At 32.0% G+C, this 20,007-nt stretch overlaps 3 protein-coding genes across 4 annotated transcripts; 2 read left to right on the forward strand and 1 right to left on the reverse strand.

Annotated features, from left to right (window-relative positions):
* Window positions 1-229: 229 nt before the first annotated feature.
* LOC108336254 (indole-3-glycerol phosphate synthase, chloroplastic) lies at window positions 230-5,276 on the forward strand. The gene is made up of 10 exons (XM_017572637.2): window positions 230-621; window positions 1,079-1,339; window positions 1,436-1,612; window positions 2,226-2,300; window positions 2,421-2,465; window positions 2,563-2,727; window positions 3,146-3,224; window positions 4,198-4,280; window positions 4,607-4,675; window positions 5,014-5,276. The coding sequence occupies exons 1-10, from the start codon at window positions 484-486 to the stop codon at window positions 5,095-5,097; spliced, it is 1,176 nt and encodes a 391-aa protein (XP_017428126.1). The 5' UTR covers window positions 230-483; the 3' UTR covers window positions 5,098-5,276.
* A 952-nt stretch (window positions 5,277-6,228) lies between these two features.
* On the reverse strand, window positions 6,229-8,714 carry LOC108336298 (WEB family protein At2g40480). Of its 2 annotated transcripts, none has more exons than XM_017572704.2 (2): window positions 8,180-8,714; window positions 6,229-7,925 (listed from the first exon to the last, which is right to left on the reverse strand). In XM_017572704.2, exons 1-2 carry the CDS (start codon window positions 8,396-8,398, stop codon window positions 6,465-6,467), a joined length of 1,680 nt encoding a protein of 559 aa, XP_017428193.1. In that variant the 5' UTR covers window positions 8,399-8,714; the 3' UTR covers window positions 6,229-6,464. The 2 variants fall into 2 exon arrangements, with proteins under 2 accessions (XP_017428193.1, XP_017428192.1); XM_017572703.2 differs by having other exon boundaries at window positions 8,174-8,714.
* An 8,176-nt stretch (window positions 8,715-16,890) lies between these two features.
* Window positions 16,891-18,019, forward strand: LOC108336166 (uncharacterized). The gene has a single exon (XM_017572497.2). The coding sequence runs from the start codon at window positions 17,183-17,185 to the stop codon at window positions 17,696-17,698; it is 516 nt and encodes a 171-aa protein (XP_017427986.1). The 5' UTR covers window positions 16,891-17,182; the 3' UTR covers window positions 17,699-18,019.
* The last annotated feature ends 1,988 nt before the right edge of the window (window positions 18,020-20,007 follow it).

Genomic DNA, 20,007 nt, shown 5'->3' on the forward strand with positions numbered 1-20,007 from the left:
ATGAATCATTTTATTTCCTAATCTTCTCACTTTCAAAAATGAATAATCTCTTAAAGAAGTATGAATATTATGTAAATTTTTACTTATTGTGTTTTCTTTTTCTAATTGCTTTTGTAAATTTAATTTTTTTATGGCACATCTATTAAATTTAAATTTGTATTGATGATAAATCAATATGATAAATTAATAATAGGTTATAATTCTTGCATTGCATTGCAATTAATTGGGTAATTTTATGCCATTTTTAGGTCTCAATTTGTCAATCCAATCCCAACTGGTGTGTGCTCTGTTTGGCTCAGAAAAAGCATGAACAGGGTGTGCCATCGGAACTGAATTTACGCGCACGTGTTGAACGCGAAAACAGTCTTCTCCGTCAAATCAATATAACATAGATAGACGGTGTGCTCCCTTCAACAACTCTTTCATTTTGATTCTCGTCTTCCTTTTATCACTCCCTCATTCTTTCCAGCGTTACCTCCTTCAATGGAAGGTTTGGCTTCTCTCAAGGCTCCCTTTCAGGCCACCCCATTCCTCTCTTCAAGACCCAAAACCTGGGATCTTCCGACCCAACTCAATTTTTATAAAAGAAACTCCTTTTCAACATTTTCAGTTCGGGCCCAGGTGAGTTTTTTTTTTTGGCAAATTTTTTATCTTTTCGCAACATTTTGGGGTGTCTCCTCATGGATTAGTCTGGGTCTCTGTCTATTTTTGTTTTGGGAGTTTGGGCTCACTGAGAATGGAATAGATGATTGGGATTCATTTAAGAATGAATGCCGAATTTATTTACAGGGAACTCTTGTTGATTTGCCATGTGGGGTTTGGCTTATGTGGTGTTTTGGTTGGGTGGAGTCCAATGAGCTGTGTGGGTTAGGGAAGTATGGTTTTTGTTCATTTGGAGTGAATGCAGAATTTTATGTTCTGAGGAACTCTTATTATTTGCCATGTGAGTTTTGGATTATGTTTTGATTAGGTGGTGCGTATGTGGGTCAGGAAAGTAGAATTTGGGTTCAATTGGGGTGTAGAAATGCTGACGTTTATGTTATGAGTAATTCTTACTGATTTGTGGTGTTTTTATTAGGTGGAGTCTACTGATGGTTCTGCTGCAGTATCCTCATCTGGTGAATCCGTGACAGAGGCTCTCAAGATTAAGGAGTGGGAGGTAGGAATGTTGGAAAATGAGGTTGCATCTAGCCAGGGCATAAGAATAAGGAGAAGGCCACCATCTGGACCCCCTTTGCATTATGTAGGACCCTTTCAATTCAGGTTGCAGAATGAGGGCAATACACCTCGGAACATTTTGGAAGAGATTGTGTGGAACAAGGACAAAGAAGTCTCACAAGTATTATGATTGAATTGTTTTGTGCTCTATTGTTCTTAATATAAGTTATTTTTTAACAAATGGATTGAATGTATTACTGGTGACTGTGATTCTCAGCTTAAAGAAAGAAAGCCCCTCAGTGTGCTGAAGAAAGCTCTCGAAAATGCACCTCCTGCTAGGGATTTTATTGGTGCTCTAAGGGCAGCGAATGAACGAACTGGACTGCCGGGGTTGATTGCTGAAGTGAAGAAGGCATCACCAAGTAGGGGTATTTTGAGAGAAAACTTTGATCCTGTAAGGTTTCCTTGCCTTCCTTTATGATTTTTACAGATCGAATTGTTTTCTCTCTACAACTGTAACCTTTATGAAGTTGTTCCTGGTTTTTTTTGGGAAATGTTTTAGCTGGCCTGAACTTGCTGACACCCATTTCGTGTTGTTGGTTAAAGCTAGTCCGTTCATTTTTTTTTATTTGGCTTCCATGAATCTTCTTGTTACAGAATACATATTTGATCCAAGACAGGTCTACGTATCAATTTCTTCTCCTTTGCATCTTAAACCTTTTGCTTCCTTGATTAATTTTCTGTTTACCCGTTTGATATTCATGCTCATCAAAATAAATTTCTTCTAAAATCTTTGTCTCCCGGATTTTGCTTTTACTATTATTGCATTTATAAAGTCAATCCCATTATAGTTGTTAAACTTTGTCCTCACAAAACAAGGACCTGCTGTGATTTTAATGTATCAGGAAGATGTTATGTTTTATCACTAAGTTGAATATCTTGGTCTTGGTGTTTTTTGTATCTCTGAATATATCATGACCCTTCAAACAACTTATCCAATAATTTTGTTGGTTTTTCTTTTTCTCTCTTTATGGTATATTCAATTGTTTGAGCTGTTTCTGTGTCAGGTTGAAATTGCTAAATCTTATGAGAAGGGTGGAGCAGCATGCCTAAGTGTTTTGACGGATGAAAAGTATTTTAAGGTAAACCAACCAACGTGGAATTGGTTGTTATGTGTGTACTGCTTGATAATATTTGGTTGCTTGAGTACTGGGAGATTCTACAGCACAATGATAACTCACTCTAACTTAATATTGGTCCAGGGAAGCTTTGAAAATCTTGAGGCAATAAGAAAGGCTGGAGTAAAGGTTTGTTTTGTGATTTGTAAAGTATCTGATATTGGATATATTCTACCATCTAATGCCTTTTGTAGATCACGTTGATGACTCTAGACAAAATATGCAGTGCCCTTTGTTGTGCAAAGAATTCATTGTAGATGCATGGCAACTGTACTATGCTCGAACTAAAGGTGCAGATGCTGTCCTTTTAATTGCTGCTGTTTTGCCTGATCTTGACATCAAATACATGATTAAAATATGCAAGATACTTGGACTGACTGCACTTGTTGAGGTAAAGTTGGCACTTTTTATTTGTTTCCTAAATCTGTTCAACTGCAGCATTAAATTTTTTTAAGCATTCTGATATCTTATGTTTAGTATGAATGTACCCATTTTTTGTGTAAACTTGGTTCTAAAGCAGGTCATTTATAATTTTGAATAGCGTAGTTGTTATAATTATAAAAATAGGGAGCTGACTACATACAATATAAACACAGAACCCCTTTCGCATAATGATACTGTACTTGAAAGCAAGAAATAAATTTTGATAGATTTACAAATATAGAATCTATAGATTGACTATGCCTTTGTTGGAACCAGAAATTTCCAACGTAGCTTCAATCAAAACTTATGGATTGTCATGACTGATTCCATGATCGCAATACCTGATGGACAGAAAGATTTTTTCACATTTTATGCTGTTTTGGCAGGTCCACGATGAGAAGGAATTTGATCGTGTTCTTGCAATAGAGGGTATTGAGCTTATTGGCATTAACAACCGTAATCTTGGTATGTCTTATCCTTTACTCTCCACCCCTTGCATTTTTTTCTTTTTGATGAAATGTTATCTGGCTTTTCTCGAGCTTGTACCCTAAATGGAATGTAGTTGTAATTATATTATGCAATTTATCTTTTAATTTACAGTCAGTAAAATCCTTTTGGTGTTTGATCAGCTTGTTTTCCGATACCTCTCCATTTGGTTGTGCCTTTTATTTCTAATTTTGCTTTCATTTTCTGTATGATTTTTCAAGTTTTCTACATTAATGTTCTTTGTCTTTCTTATCCTTCTACATGGATACATTATCACTTAAGTCCTATCTAAACCTTCTTACTACAAACTTTTAGAACTCTTAAAACTTTGAAGCACTGCAATTACTTTTATCTGCATACTTTCTGCTATTACTTCACCTAGCAACACTTTTCGTCACCCAAGTTTTTTAAGCCAATTAAGTTCCTATTTTTTTAATCATGCAAAAATTTGGCCCCTCCTTCTATTTTGTTATATCTGAAATCTTCAAATTATCTTTCTCTTCCTTCTAAATATTTGAGGGTTTATGACAGATTCAGGAAGTACAATCATTTTACAAATTAGAATTACAAAAGTTTAGGGGCTTTAAGGATTTTTTAGGGTGTGAAATTAGGATTTGAAGAGAGAAATATTTGAGATTATTATTTGATTTTGGTGAAATTTAGTGTTTTGTTCGGTTAGTTTTGAGTAGGAAAAGGTTTTAAACAATTTAGTTAATTTACATTGCGAAGGTCTCAAGTAGAAAATGAGAAATTAAGGATTTTAGGTAGAAAACATAAATGGAAGGACTTAACTAGACAAAAAAATTTAAAGGGACCAAAATCCAAAGTAAAGGAAATAAAAGTGGAACTAAGTTTTTTTTTTCTTTCTCAAGCACAAATACATGTTTGAAAATATTAGTGATTTTGTATTTTGATTTTATCTTTCTGTTCCAATCTCTTTTTGTGATTGCAGAAACATTTGAGTTGGATATTAGCATCACAAAGAAGCTTCTTGAAGGAGAGCGAGGCAAAATAATCCGTGAGAGAGACATAATTGTACATGGCCTTTCCTTTCCTTGCCTTTGTTTAGAGTTACTCCCTGTTTTCCTATATAATATTCTCGTTTTGAAAAAGAATTGGTTTCATTTTTTTTTTCATTTATATTATTTCCAACTTTATTTTGCATTAAAATTTGGTTGGAGAGGAAACTGAAAAGGGTATAATAATGACTTATTTAAAACTGTCTTGAAAATAATAAATTAAATGTTTTCCTTGAGTGAAAGAATCTTAAAGGAATATTATATAGGAACTGAGGGAATATTTAAAAGAAACATTGTTTTTGGTATATTAAAATGATGCTGATGATCATATGGTTTGTTCAGATGGTTGGAGAATCTGGTCTATTCACCCCTGAGGACATTGCCTATGTTCAAGAAGCAGGGGTCAGAGCTGTAAGTATTGACAATGTCATATCTTATCAATAAAACACCTAGCAAATTGTAATTGAAATTGAATTTCATTAAAGCATGCGTTCTCATTCTTAAACATGAATTTAAATTCTTTGCGGCGTTTATGGTGTTGTTCCTATGTATTTTGAAGGCTCAGCAGAATGACAGTACAAAAAACTTAGTAAACAATCTGGATTAAACATTTGTTTCTTGTTGATTATATTTAGTAAAATTTTCTACACTTCATTGGGAACCAACATCAACAGGTGTTTTATTACTCACCCCAGCTACAGTAATACCCTTATGGTATCAAACTCATTGTTTCACCATTTTTTTCACAGATATTGGTTGGAGAATCCATTGTGAAACAAAGTGATCCTGGCAAGGGAATCAGCAATCTCTTTGGCAAAGATATATCTATCTGAGTTGAAGTGAAACTATCTTCAGATATAGGCATTTGAGATGACTGATTATGATAAAGTTCTTGATTTGATGCCTTTATGTACCAAATTATCACAATTTTATCATCGGGTAGCATCTACCAAAAGAAACTTTGAATGTTAAATTATAGTTTCCTCCTAAATAATATATATCATTAAGGCAATAGCTTGGCGACAGTTTGTGTCATTAACTTTATTTTTCAGTCAGTTTTCCCTAAACAAATTCAAGTAATCATACTAAAATTTGTATGATATAAACGACAAAGTAGTGTGATAACGTCGTTATCACTGTTAGATAGTATGAAATTATTTCTTATAAAATTTATGAGTTCACACATAATAAAGCTCAAGAAACGGTAAAAAGAACAACAAAGTTTCTTATCGTACATACTGATCAGAATGATAAAAAGATACATAAAATGGTGACAGTACTCTTGTTTATTTAAGTACTAACAACTATCAAGTAACTAATTCATAACAAATTTTCTGCACACCCAAGTGGAAGTGATGAACACTACTTTTGTACGTAATTTTGTGTACAAAAATTTAGCCAAAGAAGCACTTTTGACTGTAGAAAAAGTAGTCTTGGAAGTTTTTCATGATTGTACATTCACCTTGTTAGTATAACCAAGTGAGTAAAATTTAGTTAAACATCATATGAGAAAGAAACAAAAGAGGTAAAAGAAAAATTAGTTAAATCAACTTATCCCACCTGTGATACTCTAAACAATTGCCCATTTACAAATGCTTTACATGAAGTCTTTCGAAATTGGTGTTATTGAATATATAAACAAAAACTTTTTTCTGTGGCAATTATGCTTTATGATTTACATATATCCAAAATCTAATAAATCACAGAACATTTGTTTTCAACAATTAAAATGAAGCAAAATCTGGAAAATGGAGTAGTAAAATCATGCATCTAAGTAATCATTGTTATAGTCTGTTATAGATGCGTTTGAGTTATTCACCTAACATTTGACGAACGGTATTCCATATTTGATGCTTATCTTCCACTACTAATTAACTGCGTATTGGTCAATCGACATCTCAGTCTGTCATTATCATCAACGATTCAATCTTAACAATAAACATAAGTAAAATCCACTAGCCCTGTTAAAACTGAGCAAGTTGTATAAAGTAAGACAATCACACAAGAAAAACATAGTTTACAAAATCAAACAACAACAACAAATATAGCCTTATGCCGCTAAGTGAGGACTTTACAAAGTTATACAAAAGAGTCACAAATTCTATGACTTATAAAAAGCAGACATAACATATGAATAAAGAAAGAATGGCAAAATACTGATGCGATTTGTGGATATTGATCCATGCATAGGCCTCAGGATTCATGTCTTCTTCTTACTTCGCTTTCCCAAGGGCAGTGATATTTGGATGAAACTGAACTTTTTCCTAGATGCTATGAACTGCTTTTGCTTTTGATTACTCTTCACATCTTTCTCGGGTATTGTCGGCAGAGTTTGATCCTCCTTCAATGCTCGAAGCATTTGACTCAAGGCTACTGTCTGTCCAGAATGCTCTTGCATATCCTTTGTTGAAGTACAATCTTCAAGAACTGGCTTTTTGCTAAGTACATCTCTCATTGAAACTGAAGACCTTAAGGCATGCTTCGGATCATTGTTAGTTGTAATTGATCGGATTACATCTGGTAGAGGAGAATCTTGACAAATTCCAGCTTGTTTGAACATGCTGCTCTTAGTCAATGTCTGCCCTTTTAGATCATTCTCAGGAATCCATCTCCGAAGAGCCTCTTCAGCAGCAAGCTGCTTTATGTTTGCACTTTCAACACTATTCAATACCTCAGTCAAGACTTGTTTGCTGCGTAGAACTTCCTCTGTTGCTTCCTCAAACTTTTTCAAAATACCCAGTTTAGAAATGCCTATTTTGTCAATTTGGAACTCGGAATCTGTTACCTTCTCCAAGGTTGACTCTTGAGGAAACTGAACTACGGGATTTAGAGGAGAGCACTCCCCTAAGGCAAAAGTCACTTTCTGATGTTCTGGAAAAGAAAATTCAGATGATATCTCATGGCAACAAAGAGCCTCAATTTCAGCAAGAGCAACGGCTTCTGCCGCCATTGCAGCTTCTTCCATCTTTTTAGCTGCAAACCACCTCATCTCAGCAGTCTTAATACTAAATCCATTCTCACCAAACTCAGGCAAGGGCCTTAAAACTTCAGAGCTTCTTGTTTCATTAATTCGATTGCACTGTCCAGTATCAAATCCAAAACTCCTCCCACCATTAAGGGGATGGTGACACGTGCAACCTGTTCCTACAGTAGCTTCAGGAGGATTAAACCCTGCTTCTGTTTTGGTTACTTCTTGAGTAGAGACAGCTGCAAACTTCGATGCCAGCTTCTCTCGTGCCCTCTCAACAAAAAGCCTTTCCTTCTTCATTTTCTTATTTAAATCTTCAACAGAGGATTGTATCACTCCAAGATCATTAATAGTTTTACCAAGACTTACTTTAGCTTGTCTTAACTCCACTAAGAACAGATCAGGTAAAGGTGCACACTGACTCGAACTTTGCAATGTCTGCTCTTCATTGTTGATACCATTCTCACAATTTCTAGTAGCAGCTCCAGCTTGTTCACATGAATTCTCACCTCGAGTTGCTAAACAATTCAATGCTTCTGATTGTAGCTGCAGCTTCAATTCCTCCAAAATTGCTTTGGTAGCTCCCAGTTCTTCAAGCACATCAAGTGTTTCGAGTTCTTTCACTATCAAATCCTTTTCTAACTTTGCTGCTTCTTCCTCCACTCTCTTTATGTCAAAGTCTTCAACAATGTTCTGTTAACGACAAACTTCATCATCAGAGAGTAGATCACCACAGGAATAATTCTAATTCAAGAACTGCCCTATACTAGAACATAATGCCACCAATAATTATAGTAAATGGTAAATAAAGAATAACACCATAAAGCAGAACGTAGGCCAGCACCGGCAACATTTTCAACATGCACCAACAAAAACGAAAACTGATAGCGAAACACATTCATTATTCAAAATAAAATCCAAAACAGAAACAAAAAATTTACACGAGCCTCTCCAAATTTGTAAAAGGGTGTCCAAGGCCCGGTTCCTTCAAAACGGGTCACCGCTTCCTTGACAGACGCAAACGGCGGCGAAGTATCAATTTCAGCTCTCAAACCAAACCTTATAATCCCCGGGTTCTGACCTGACCCGGGTACAACACCAGGCTCGGGTTTCACCCTCGAAGTTGCCGGGAAACCGGCTGCGGCAAGTTTCCGAGTGTCTGTCATTGGCACAAAGCTCAAAGCAAACGCGGGTTTCAGAGAAGCATCGATAACTAAAGCCACATAAAGGTTCGAGCTTTGAGCTTTTTTGGTTACCCATTTGTGTGATTTATTGCAATACCGAGGATGAAGGAGGAAGGGTGCGTGATGATGGTGTCGCGGGGCCGAGTAACGAACCGGGTCGAAAAGGGATGTCGGGTCCACACTACTAGAAGAGTAACGGGGAAAGCGGAAAGGGAAAAGGAGAGCGGCAGCGGAAAGCGCTTCTATTATGCTTTTCGCGGTGGGAGATAGTTTGGGGATGGTGACGTGGATTTACGGTGTGGGCTTGGTGTTATTGGTTGGTAGAGGTAAATATCAAGGGCTGTGATTAATTGTGGTGAAGTGTGGCCAATGAAGAAGAGCCACGTTATGGATTTAGGTGAGGGTGAGAATGTTGTGTCGGTGAGCTTTGCCTTGATTTGGAGCGAGATTAGCGGTCAGGGAAAAAAGTGAACTAGATGCCTTAAAAATGTAAAACGCGGTTAATTAATTTCAAGTCTAAAAAGCAGAAAAATTGTAAAATATCTACAAATTGAAAAATGTGAATTTGATCTTACAATTAAATTAGATACGTTAGAGTTACCATTTATTTCTGTGGATATATTCTTTTTAGGTGGTAGCTGATACTGTACACACTCATTTCAACTCGATGAAAATTGATGTTCTTTTACTGTTTTTAAGATCTGATAAAATCATAATATCGATAATTTTCATTTTAATTATTTATTGTTGTTTTTATGTCTAAAAATACTTTTAAATTTTCACTTAATTTTTTACATTATATTTATATATAAATTATTAACAAAAACATCACAATTTCACATTTTTTCTGCATTTTATATGTTTTATATTTATTTTTAGTTTTGCAATATCTAGATTTAATTTCTTTTTGTGTTATTATTTGTTTTTCTTTTGTCTTTCAATTAATAAATGGGTTAATGCGAGCCTTAATTTTTCAAATTTATTGTAATTTTATATCTTCACTCTAAATTGACTTTGCAATGTCTACCACTAGAAAAAATGATTGCCTCAAATTATTAACCAATTCTAACTAAAATAATTCTTTGAAGTTAATTTGGACATAAAGGAACAACTTGGATCAGAGACAAAATTAAATCATTTATTAATACTAGGAAACAAATTTCAATAGTGTATGTATATTTAAATATCATAAAAACTTAAAAAAATTGACTATAAAAACTAAATATAAGTTAATGTGCTTATTTATATATAAAAATTGATTCAAAATTTTACAAAAATGGTATTATTACAGTTTGATCAACGACGGACGGACAATCGTCCTGTTCAGGTCTTTTTCTAATATCGATCGTTTGCGCCTCTTTAAAAGTTATCTTCAAATCGATATGTGTTTGACCTACAGAAAACACTCTAACCCTCAAGTCATATATATTTTACAAAAAAAAGTTTTAACAAATTAAATTATGTTCAAAAATATCTTTACCTTGACATCAAACCTATATTTATAGAATTTATAATAATCGAACCTATTAATTAACCATTATTGACCGTTAAGATACGTATTAACCGTCCATTAATGATTATTACCATATTAATTAGTTTTTAATTACCTTTAATAGTTGTCTGTATGAACCACCATGCCCCATCAGAAATTAGTTGGCATAAAGGTATACATAGTACAAATACTATCTTAACTTTAATCATTCGTATATATTTGTAATTAATTACACACAATATACAACTCTATCATAAAATATAACTCTTTTAAATTTTAACAACAAAATATATTAATTTCAAAATTTTTATGGTAAATAAAAACAATATTGAGATGAAAGTGTGAAAAAATAAAGTGAAAATTTCTAACAAAAAAAATATAAGCAATGGGAAAAATAATTATATATTTACTAATAATATGGCTTACTTAAAAATTTAAAAGTAATTTTAAATAACAAAATAGTATTAAAAAGTTAAGCTAAATACTAAGATAATAATAATATGCTTAATTAAGTATGAAGTCGGTTGTAAAATTTTAATTTTAATTAAGTCTTCATTAAATATTTTTAGTATATTAAGTATTTAAATTTTGTATAATTTTTAATTAAGTTTTTGTCGTTTAATTATTTTTAGTTAAGTTATGTAATTGTTATTTTGTCTATTATCATATTTATTTATTTTTACATATTATGAAATTATATATTTTATTGTTAATATATAACGATATTGTCTTAGTGTAAAATAATAAAATTTTTATTATTGTAATTTAAAACATGCCAGATAGTAAAATTATTAAATTTGTTGTCCTCATTATCTACAACAATAAAAAAATTGTTATTGTAACCACCGTTGATGTAAAAGACAATATTAGTACCTTGTAAATCAAACATTTTTTAATATAAAATCTTAAAATAACTTATTATTTTACATTAATAATAATATCCTTTAATATTAATATTAAACTTCACATCTTTTAACATAGGAAGACAAGTAAGTAAAATATAAGATAAAATAATAATCAGATTGAGTGAACGAAAGAATTAAATGATAAAAAATTAATTAAAGAATATAAAACTTTTGAGTACATAATAAACAAAAAATTAGTATAAACTTACTTAAAAATGTTAACCTATTTTTATAAAAAGATGGTGAGTCTTTGGTGAAGTTTGTGGTAAAGTCTCTTGTCGATTAAATCATTATAGAGAAATCTATATGTGGTATTGTCTGCTGTTCAATCATAGATTTAGTCAATGATGATTAATCATGATATATGTTATGAATTAATATTATCTTGTTAAAAATTTAGATGTTTTTACTAGTGTGTTAGTGAAGTCTGATTCATTGGTTAGCATGTTTTATTTGGACCTCATAAATAGTTTACAAGGTTTATAATATCTAGATTAATCTTAGTGAGTTTGATACAATTTCTAATTCTTTGACGTGCAAGAAAGTTCATTTTTTTGGATGAATTGAAATTAGCTTTTAAAAGATCTGATATGTTTGATGGGAGAGAAGATTATAATACGAAGAAGATAATGTTAGTCCACTCAAATTAAAAAAAAAAAACTTGGTAGTGATAGACCAAAGAAAATTAATATTAAATTTTCCTAACCAAAAACTTATAAAAATTGTTAAAGACTTTTTTTTAGAAAGTGAGAGAGTTACCTAATAATAAATATCATAATATGCTAAGAAATTTTTTATTTAGTTTTTTTTTGCATAATAAATTTTTCTTGTTTATATATATGTGATATAATTTTATTATGAATTTGACATGGTTCTCATACTTTTACTTTTTTAATAAAATTTTCATGACAATAATGTCTAACATAAAACGTTATTTGAAAATTTTAATTAATTCAAAATAATATAATATAGGTTTAATTGCTTCCTTTGTCCCTAGTTTGGTTGAATTGTGTCAAATTCATCCTCATTTTTAAAAAAAGTTTCATTTTCGTCCTCACGTGGTGTAAAAGTGTCAATTGAATCCAAACATTGAAAAAATGTGTGTCAATGTAGTCATCTCCGTTAAATACACACTAACGGTGTTAAGTGGCTGATTATTTGGCACTAGATATCTTCCAACGTGGAAGAAGAGAGGTTTACGTGGATGCCCAATAAACGTAATCTTCCGCTTTCACTGCCACGCTTTGCCCCGTGCTGGTGTTACGGGCGTGGTACACCTTCGCGAACGCGCCGCATCCTAGGAGCCTTCCCTCCTCGTATTTTTCAAACAAAACGGTGCTCTCCGCCGCCGCCGCCTGTTCGATTTCCGGCATTGGTTTCACTAAGACTATCGTGCTCAGCACGATCTTAATTGGGGGATTGTTGTAGAGAGGTTGAAAGGGGATCTGGAAAGGGGTTTGCAGAATTTGATGAATGAAGCAGCTATTCTTACAGCCAGGCGTGACCTCAAGGAAATCAGTAAAGATGAGATATCTGATGCACTTGAAAGGATCATAGCCGGACTTGAAAAGAAAAACGCCGTGGCTGGAAGAATCTGGAAAGGGGTTTGCACTTGAAAATTTATTTTTAGATTCCCAAATCCCCAATTCGAAACCCTAACCCCAAAAAGAACACACGAAATTATCCAAATCAGAAACCCCAATCACAAAATCGCAACTTCAAAAGCCATTCCTTCAACGCTGGAAAACGAAAGTTGGTTAGCACTATTCCATCAACGCATCGCTGCCGGTGAACCGCCAGAGGTCGTCGTTGCTGACTGGATGAGAGATTGAGAAGCAAATTATTGGTGTGGAGATGGGAAGGGGAGAAACCGCGTGAGAGATGGGGAGGGAGAGAAATGGAAGGGTTTAGATTCTGAAACGTAAAAGAAATTAAAAAAATAAATTTAATTGGGCAAGAATAGCTTTTTTGAAAACCCCTCTTTTGCCATGTTGGAAGATATCTAGTGCTAAATAATCAGCCACTTAACACCGTTAGTGTGTATTTAACGGAGATGACTACATTGACACACATTTTTTCAATATTTGGATTCAATTCACACTTTTACACCACGTGAGGACGAAAATGAAACTTTTTTAAAAATGAGGATGAATTTGACACAATTCAACCAAACTGAGAACAAAGGAAGCAATTAAACCTATAATATATAATATAATGTACGATTTTAAAATATAAAAGAAACCCATTTTAATCTAAACTAAATATGTCTATATATATTAAAAAAAATTGTAATGTAGTTTTGTTTATATTTTTCATTGTAGTGAAAATTTATGAGGTATTCATGGACCTTTGGGTATTTTTGTCATATAAGAGAGTATTTTTTTAACTGGATATACAATAGTCAATGAAACACATTTTTATATCAAATAGCAACTCTTAACCATTAGTTATTTCTCATTTTTGCCTCGTCCCACTATCATTCATTTCTATTATTGATAATTAATAACGAAAAAGACAATCGATTCAGCTTTATGGATCTAATATAAATTTTACAATTATTTATCTAACCTAATTCATCCGGTTCATTTATCAAGTCTAAAGCACTACTTTATTTTTCATAATATACATTCATATAATTTTAAAAATATATATCTTGTCGAATGACTTTGGTAGATTTTAATTTAACATGTGTTTTAGACTCCACTTAATTATGTTATTACGTTCAATGAATAAATTTTATTTATTTATTTTATCTTGTTCTTTATTAGAATTAGGATTGTTATAGTGTTTTTGTCACTATCATCTTCACCATCTCAAGTTGTTTCTATAACAACATTTTTAGATACACCACATTAAGAGTAAATTAATTATTAACTATTACAAGCAACTATTAAATTAACTTTTAAATAGACTTGTGACATTAACAATTCACTGAAAAGAGTATTAAGATAAAATATGGAATTGTGTCGAATATAGTTTTATTATATATATTATGTAGAAAGTAAAAGATTAAGAAAGTGTGGGGGCAATGGTTTTAATGTGCTATATCCTTCCACAGGGACCTGCCTAATCCCTGCATGTTCTGTGTTGCCATGTCTAATTCAGACCACCATTCCTCATAAGTGTTCAAATCAAAGCAACTTTTCGTATCATAATTAATTTGTTTTTTTTTCTCTGTCCCCACAACAGAGAAATGGCAGTAACAAAAGTGACTTCTTCTGATATGTAGAAAGCAAAAACATGTTTAAGAGTAAATATTCCGGATCGCAACATGACAGTAAATTAACCTTTCAGATTCAGTGATCAACACATTAAATCCTAATACATGTACATAGTTAATGCATGTTGTCGTGTAATATGTTAATAATATTATTTCGCCATTCAATGTTTCTGACCCACACAAGAAGAAATTCCTTCATCACAATCTTTTTCCAGCACAGGACCAGTGCATGGTCCTGCATGCTGCTGTTAATTAATTCACCTAAAGTGATAATAATGGTAGTTTCTCTTTTGCAGTAATGGGAAAGTTTTGATATGAGTCTGCTTCTTTTTCATCTTTATCTAATCTTTATCAAATATTTTACCTAATATGATATTTAGGGTATCACGATATCTTATGATTAATATTATTAGATCCCGTTTAAAAGGTGATAAGAGTTGAAATAATGGAATTTGTTTATAGCAAAACGTGTTGGAAAGCAGTTAACTGTATGAAGATGAAGTGACTTTTCTGATAACACAGCTCATCCCATATGTGACATTTCATGGCTAATAAATAATAGTAATACCATTCACACTTTTAAGTACTGTGTGATGCGTCTCTATCCAAGATGCCCGAGTAGGTCAACCTATTCATGAACTTCTTCCTGCTATTTAATGAGGCTGAATTCTTCACCATCCAATATCCAAGCTTGGGTACAAAACAAACTTTGCTTGGAGAAGGCCATGGCGCAAATTGCAGCCATCTCAACCACCTAACACATAGTAGAAACACCTTTAATTACATCAACTTTTTTCATTCATTTTTACATCACCTTTAATCACCTACCATGCATTGATTAATATCAGTGCCTTCGTATCATTGGATTTTCTTTACTTCAATCATATATAGCTACATGCTTTTAGTATCTTTATAAGCTAACATCTCACACCTGAAATCACTTGTGTTTTTTTTTATAAAATTCCTAATGAAATATAATTAATTTAAAACCTTGTGAGAATGACAATTTAGGTAGATAGACATGAAGTTTGTTTAGGAACAATTACACAGTAGAGTAATACGTAGAATATCTACCAATTCTTGCTTTCTGATTTCAATGAGCATGTTTTCATTTAGAAAAATAATGCGCTAACATATATTTATTAACAATATTTTGATACATGTAAAAAAATATTGAAAATATTGAGAATCCAGGTATAAATCTAATCTTTACTTTGGATAAAAATGAGAAAGTAAAAGATTATATAAAAGTAAAGACTTATTAATCCATATATCTTAAGATTTTACATAGAGTGTGGTGTCAATTTCTATGATTCAACACAAAAATAACTTTTAACGTCTGTTATTTTAGGTTTTTGATGTCTGTTAAATGTTTGACGTCATAGTTGGAGACACTAAATTGACGTGTGTTGTCTATGAACAAACATCAATTCACGTATGTTGCATTTATAACAGACGTTAATTGACGTGTCTGTTGTAAGAACAACAAATGTCAATTTATGGACTTTTTTTTTTAAAAAAAATATTTGCCGCCGTGAAGGTGAGGAAATAGACAAGTGCGGCTGTGAGGGTGAGGAGAAAAACGCCCACAATAAGGTTCGAAAATTGCCACCGCAGTTGTCCCAGAATGCGTCCAAGAACTGCACTAAAAATCAATGAAAACGAATTTTAATCGATGAAAATGAAAGATAATGGTTCCAAACGTAATATAATCGGTTCAAAATGATTTTAAACAGTGTAAAGTGAAAGAAAACTTACCTGAACGTTAAAGGTGAACAAGAGAATGCAGAGGAAGAAGATGAACACAGTAAGAGAGAAAATGCGTAACTGGCAAACGCGAACGAAACAAAAACTCAAACGAAGACGCGAAAGAAAGTGAGGCTCATATTATGAATTTTTGGGGTTTAAAAGGGCATTTGACGTCGACAACCCTCTAGATCCGACGTCTAATTGTTAAAAAAATCCATTTTGGCGCTATTTTCGGGATATTTTCGCAGTTTATTAACGTATAGGGAAGGGGATCTGACGTCTAATATGTATTAGACGTCGACCCCTTCTACGTTCGACATCTAATGTTTGCAAAGGTGACCTTTCAATTCTTATTTTGCAGTTTCTGGCAGAGGATTTGATGTCTGATCTGGAGGGCACTGACATTTATTTTTGGACTTTTTTTACATCTGATCTAGGGGGCCCGACGTTTAAAGAAGGATTTGATGTCTGATTTGGGGGGACCGACGTCTATGTCGTAAAAAAAATTAAATATTGACACTTAAAATGAGATATTTTCAAACCTTTTTAACATCTAATTTAGGGGCTCGACATCTAAAGAAAGATTTGACGTCTGATTTGGGGGACTGACGTCTATGTCGTAAAAAAATTAATATTACCGCTTAAAATGAGATATTTTCGGACATTTTTGACGTCTGATCGGAGGGAGTCAACGTCTGACATAGGAGAACCGACTTCTATAAAAACGTTTTATTTATAAAAATGTCATAGATCATTTTTTTACGTTAGATTTTCGGTGATCAAAGGTAACGGGCTTGACAGTTAAAAGTCATTTTTGGACTAGGATGAACCTTTTTTCTATAGATCCACTGTAGGGCCAGGTTTACTATCTTTTTGCTTTCATTTATTACAGTGCTAACGCGTAACCAAATTCCCTTTCCTCTCAACGGTTTCATCTCACCAATGATTTATAAAGGAACAACCACACACTGTTTCGTCAGTCTTTAGTCAATGATCGAGATTCTTCCATAAATAATTTTGCAGCTACCTCTAATAACCCATTCAATTACACAGTTTAATCATCAACAATCCATATCAGACATTAAATTTGGCCACAACCAAATTGGTGCGCTCCAAAAATACCTCCCATCAAATTCATCACACCCGGGCCCTCCTTGATTAACTCCATGCTTAAATTAATTCCCAATCAAGAAACCCAATTCCTGAGTAATGTACAAGAACATGCTCTCTTTAATGATATTTATAAGTCTTAAGTTTTTGGAGTATGATAAAGTACTGGTAGCCATAAAGCAGTGCTAAGGGTCTAGAAGGCAAATATAAGGGAGGAGTAGCAGCAGTAGCAGTAGTAGTATACAGCAGCAGCATAGTTGAGGTAAGAAAATCTTAGAGTTGAATCCAAAATGGTGAATGATGGTGTATCGATTGAGAAGTCCTTCAGAATAAAGGAGGATGATAGGTTCTTCTCAAGGCTATTGTCGAAGGAAACCTCCAAGGCTAACTCTTCTTCAAGGGTCTTCTATTATGGAGAAACATCAATCGCAGTTCCTTTCACATGGGAGGCACAACCTGGTACCCCAAAACATCCTTCTTCTCAGACTTCTCTACCTCCTCTCACACCCCCTCCTTCATATTACTCCAATTCCAAAACCAGCAACAAGAGAACAACCAAGACCAACATATTTTCATGCATTTTCCCAAGGTTTATCAAACCTTCAAGAAAGCACCAGGGCTCACCATCATCATCTCGCTCATCCTCCTCTTCCTCATCGTCTTCATGGTCATTGGTATACCCATCCGATCAAGGAACCCTCTCCTTCTCACGCTCAACTACTACTGTTCGCACTTTTCTCAAACATAAAGCTTCGAACAGATTCAGAGGCTGCTATTCTTTCGGAAACATAAGGAACGCAGCCTAGTCTCTGAAGGTAACATCGTTACAACAACATCGTTTTCTGCTGTGTATCAGAAAAATGTAGATGTTTGGTTGGTCATCATCGTGTGAGTTTCGAATGTGTGGACAAAATAATTTCCTATCTCATTATTTTAGTTGAGATTGTATATGCCTGAGAGCAGTTAAATGTTCTTATTAGTTAATTATAGTAAATTGTCACCCATTTAAATGTGCGCTTAGATATGCTAACTCGTTAATGAAACCATAACCTGATCAAAATGATTATTAGAAATTCATGTGTTTTCAAAATCAATTTTGAAAGTTGCAGACAGCTTTGTTCTTCTGAAGGATTGTTTGATGAAATAATTGTTTTTTTTGGATGTTCGGAAAATATATTCCTGGTGATTCAATAAAGTTGATTAAATGTATTTTTTTTTGTCATATTCTTACAAATATTTGTATAAGATTTGTAATGATAAAATAGTAATTTGTGTTTTTTTATGCTGTACAATTTTTTTTTTTAATTTAGAACATTTATATTTCCATCTGTTTATGGGAATAATTTCGTGAAAAAATCACTAATTTTTAAAATCATGATTTTTCTCAACTAAGCCTTTGTCAGATTAGTAAAATCTAATAAAGCACAACATGGCAAGAAAAAGTAATTTTCGCTTTAAATGAATTTACATTCAAATTGTATAAAATGTTTTTAGAATTTAGTTATATGCTTGTTGTGTTTGGTGAAATAAGATTTGAACCCAGATAGAAAAAAGCGTTGTTGTTTTCGGGTCAAATAAGAACTGGATCTAAACATAAAAGCCCTAAGGCCCAGGCCTAGATATGAACAATCTAAAAATACTGTATTCGTTCAGTAAATAAATACATTTACGAAAAGTTAATTTTAATTTTATTTATTTATTTTCGGTCAACACTAATTCTAATTATTATGTTTTTAAATTGATAATTTTATTCCTAATAATTTTGTAGTAGATGAATTTCATTTCTCATCCTAATATTCAGACTTGCATAAAGAGAGACAAAGTTCACTAATTATATAAAAAAATGAGAATTAAAATTACTCTATATATATTTATATTTACAAAAACATTTTAACTAATTCACGCACTTTAAAATATAATTGATTTAGTTATTGACATTTAATTTTCAAAAATTCATTTTATTTTTCAAAATTATCCTTAATATTTTTAAATTATTAATATATCTTTGTATTTACTTCTTTCTTATTTAATTAATTAATGTTTGAATGATTATATAGTTCGTAGGTACCCATCTTCTCTGATCCTCACAAAAGTGAGAAAATGTTCATCAATTTAATTTTTAGTATTCGTTATTTTTAAGTAAAAATAAACTAATTAAGGATCCTTTAGAGAAAAATAATTAGGAAACAGTCTTGTAAGAAAAGATAGACAAATATATGAAAAAGATCTGATGGATATAAATAAAGAAAAATCAATTAACTTAAAATATATTTCACCACACGCACTAATTAAAATAAGTATTAAAAAAAGAATAATGTTAGTTTTGTTATAATTCACGTGGATCTTATTTATTTTTAATATTTATATTTATTTAAATTAATATCATATAAAATAATACTAATTTTATTATTAGTGTTATTTATATCAAAATTAATTTTATTTATTTGATTATATATTTAAGTTAGAGTTTATTAGGTCTGATATTGAAACAATATATATTCAATATATTTAATATTTATTTAAGTTACTATCTATTTAACTAATTTTAATTTTATTTATATGTTATGAATTTGTACCTTTTTATGAAGAAAAATAAAAATATTAGAGTATTCTCAATTTAAAATTAAAAAATAATAAAAATATTTTAATATGTGTAATTTTAATTAACACAATTTTTATTTTTCTTTGTAGATATCTGAAAAAATAGTGCAAAAATGATTTGTATTATTGACGTATTTTATTTACAAAAAGCGATAAATCAATTACATATTTAAACTTTTTTAAAAAATTTGATGTGATCTACAAGCATTTGGTTCAATAGAAAACAATTCTATTCGAGAAAATATTTTATAAATTTATACATGATATATTTTTATTATAAGTTTGGTGTAGTCTTTATGTTTTTCTTTCTTTTTTTTTCTTTTATAAATTTTTCATGTAATAACAATAATATGTAACATAAATTTATTTAAGAGATCACTTTATTCTTCCCCTTCCTAATTTATTCGGCCTAATTGACGTACTTAATTTGAAACTGTTAAACTAATCAATAAAATAAATTATAATTTGACATTCTTTTGTGCAAGTCAAGGTTTTGTTTAACAGATTAAGAGTA

The sequence above is a fragment of the Vigna angularis genome, chromosome 7 (genome assembly GCF_016808095.1).
Source record: "Vigna angularis cultivar LongXiaoDou No.4 chromosome 7, ASM1680809v1, whole genome shotgun sequence".
Classification (NCBI taxonomy): Eukaryota; Viridiplantae; Streptophyta; class Magnoliopsida; order Fabales; family Fabaceae; genus Vigna; species Vigna angularis.

Excerpts from the sequence above, each read along its gene's own strand:
- LOC108336254 (XM_017572637.2), top strand. The coding sequence starts at position 484 with ATGGAAGGTTTGGCTTCTCTCAAGGCTCCCTTTCAGGCCACCCCATTC. Across the intron at positions 1,613-2,225 it reads TGAGAGAAAACTTTGATCCT|GTTGAAATTGCTAAATCTTA; the intron begins GTAAGGTTTCCT and ends TTTCTGTGTCAG. Across the intron at positions 4,281-4,606 it reads TCCGTGAGAGAGACATAATT|ATGGTTGGAGAATCTGGTCT; the intron begins GTACATGGCCTT and ends TGGTTTGTTCAG.
- LOC108336298 (XM_017572703.2), bottom strand. The coding sequence starts at position 8,398 with ATGACAGACACTCGGAAACTTGCCGCAGCCGGTTTCCCGGCAACTTCG. Across the intron at positions 7,926-8,173 it reads ACAAATTTGGAGAGGCTCGT|AACATTGTTGAAGACTTTGA; the intron begins GTAAATTTTTTG and ends TGTCGTTAACAG.
- LOC108336166 (XM_017572497.2), top strand. The coding sequence starts at position 17,183 with ATGGTGAATGATGGTGTATCGATTGAGAAGTCCTTCAGAATAAAGGAG.